This window comes from Coturnix japonica, unplaced genomic scaffold (assembly GCF_001577835.2).
Source record: "Coturnix japonica isolate 7356 unplaced genomic scaffold, Coturnix japonica 2.1 chrUnrandom339, whole genome shotgun sequence".
NCBI lineage: Eukaryota > Metazoa > Chordata > Aves > Galliformes > Phasianidae > Coturnix > Coturnix japonica.
This window is the reverse complement of record NW_015439867.1, coordinates 578,458-579,617: the sequence shown is the minus strand read 5'-3', so window position 1 is coordinate 579,617 and position 1,160 is coordinate 578,458. Positions and strand designations below refer to the sequence as shown.

The 1,160-nt window shown below is 63.6% G+C and overlaps 1 protein-coding gene across 1 annotated transcript in view; it reads left to right on the top strand.

Moving 5' to 3' along the window:
• The window catches only part of LOC107306971 (death domain-containing protein CRADD-like), a 2,454-nt gene extending 1,367 nt beyond the window's left edge, over positions 1–1,087 (top strand). Inside the window, exons 3-4 of the mRNA XM_032441637.1 lie at positions 549–657; positions 752–1,087. Coding sequence (XP_032297528.1) covers positions 549–657; positions 752–1,029 — 387 coding nt within the window. The 3' untranslated portion in view covers positions 1,030–1,087. The remainder of the gene's footprint in view (positions 1–548; positions 658–751) is intronic.
• The last annotated feature ends 73 nt before the right edge of the window (positions 1,088–1,160 follow it).

Genomic DNA, 1,160 nt, shown 5'->3' with positions numbered 1-1,160 from the left:
ATGTTACCGGTGCTGTCCCGCACGTTACCGGCGCTGTCCCACACGTTACCGGTGCTGTCCCGCACGTTACCGGTGCTGTCCCGCATGTTACCGGTGCTGTCCCGCACGTTACCGGTGCTGTCCCGCATGTTACCGGTGCTGTCCCGCACGTTACCGGTGCTGTCCCGCATGTTACCGGTGTTGTCCTACATGTTACCGGCACTGTCCTGCAAGTTACCGGTGTTGTCCTGCATGTTACCTGCGCTGTCCCACACGTTACCGGTGCTGTCCTGCACGTTACTGGTGCTGTCCCACATGTTACCGGTGCTGTCCTGCATGTTACCGGTGCTGTCCCGCATGTTACCGGTGTTGTCCTACACGTTACCGGCGCTGTCCTGCATGTTACCAGTGTTGTCCTGCATGTTACCGGTGCTGTCCCGCATGTTACCGGTGTTGTCCTACACGTTACCGGCACTGTCCTGCATGTTACCGGTGTTGTCCTGCACCTTACCGGTGCTGTCCCGCACGTTACCGCTGCTGTCCCGCACGTTACCACTGCTGTCCCGCAGGTTACCGGTGCTGTCCCGCAGGTAACTACTGCTGGCGCTCAGGATGCTGGTGTCCCTCAGCACGTCGTCGTTGACCCTCCGGAATCTGCCGCGGACCCGCCCGGATGCGGTGAGGGCGCTTTGGGACGCGCTGAGCTTTAGGGTCGTGTCGGGACACTCGCTCGGAGCCGCGTCCCCCCACTGACGTCCCCCCGTGTCCCCAGGCGGCGGCCGGCTGCTGTCGGAGCGGGACCTGCTGCGGGTGGCGCAGCTGCTGGGCCACGAGTGGCAGGAGGTGGGAGTGCTGTGCCTGGGGCTGCCGCGCTGCCGCCTGGAGCAGATCCAAGAGAACAACCCGCACCGCACCGCGCTCTGCAGCTTCGAGATGCTGCGGGACTGGAGGCGGAGGGAGGGGGCTGCAGCCACGGCCCCGCGGCTGAGAGACTGTCTGCAACACGCACAGCTCGACCCCGAGGTGTTCGATCTGCTGCAACAGATGTAGGACGGGACTGTGAGGGAGTTGGGATGGGATGGGAATAGGAATGGGATGGGATGGGGGGGGAGCTGGGATGGGAATAGGAATGGGATGGGGGGAGCTGGGATGGGATGGGAATAGGAATGGGATGGGGTGGG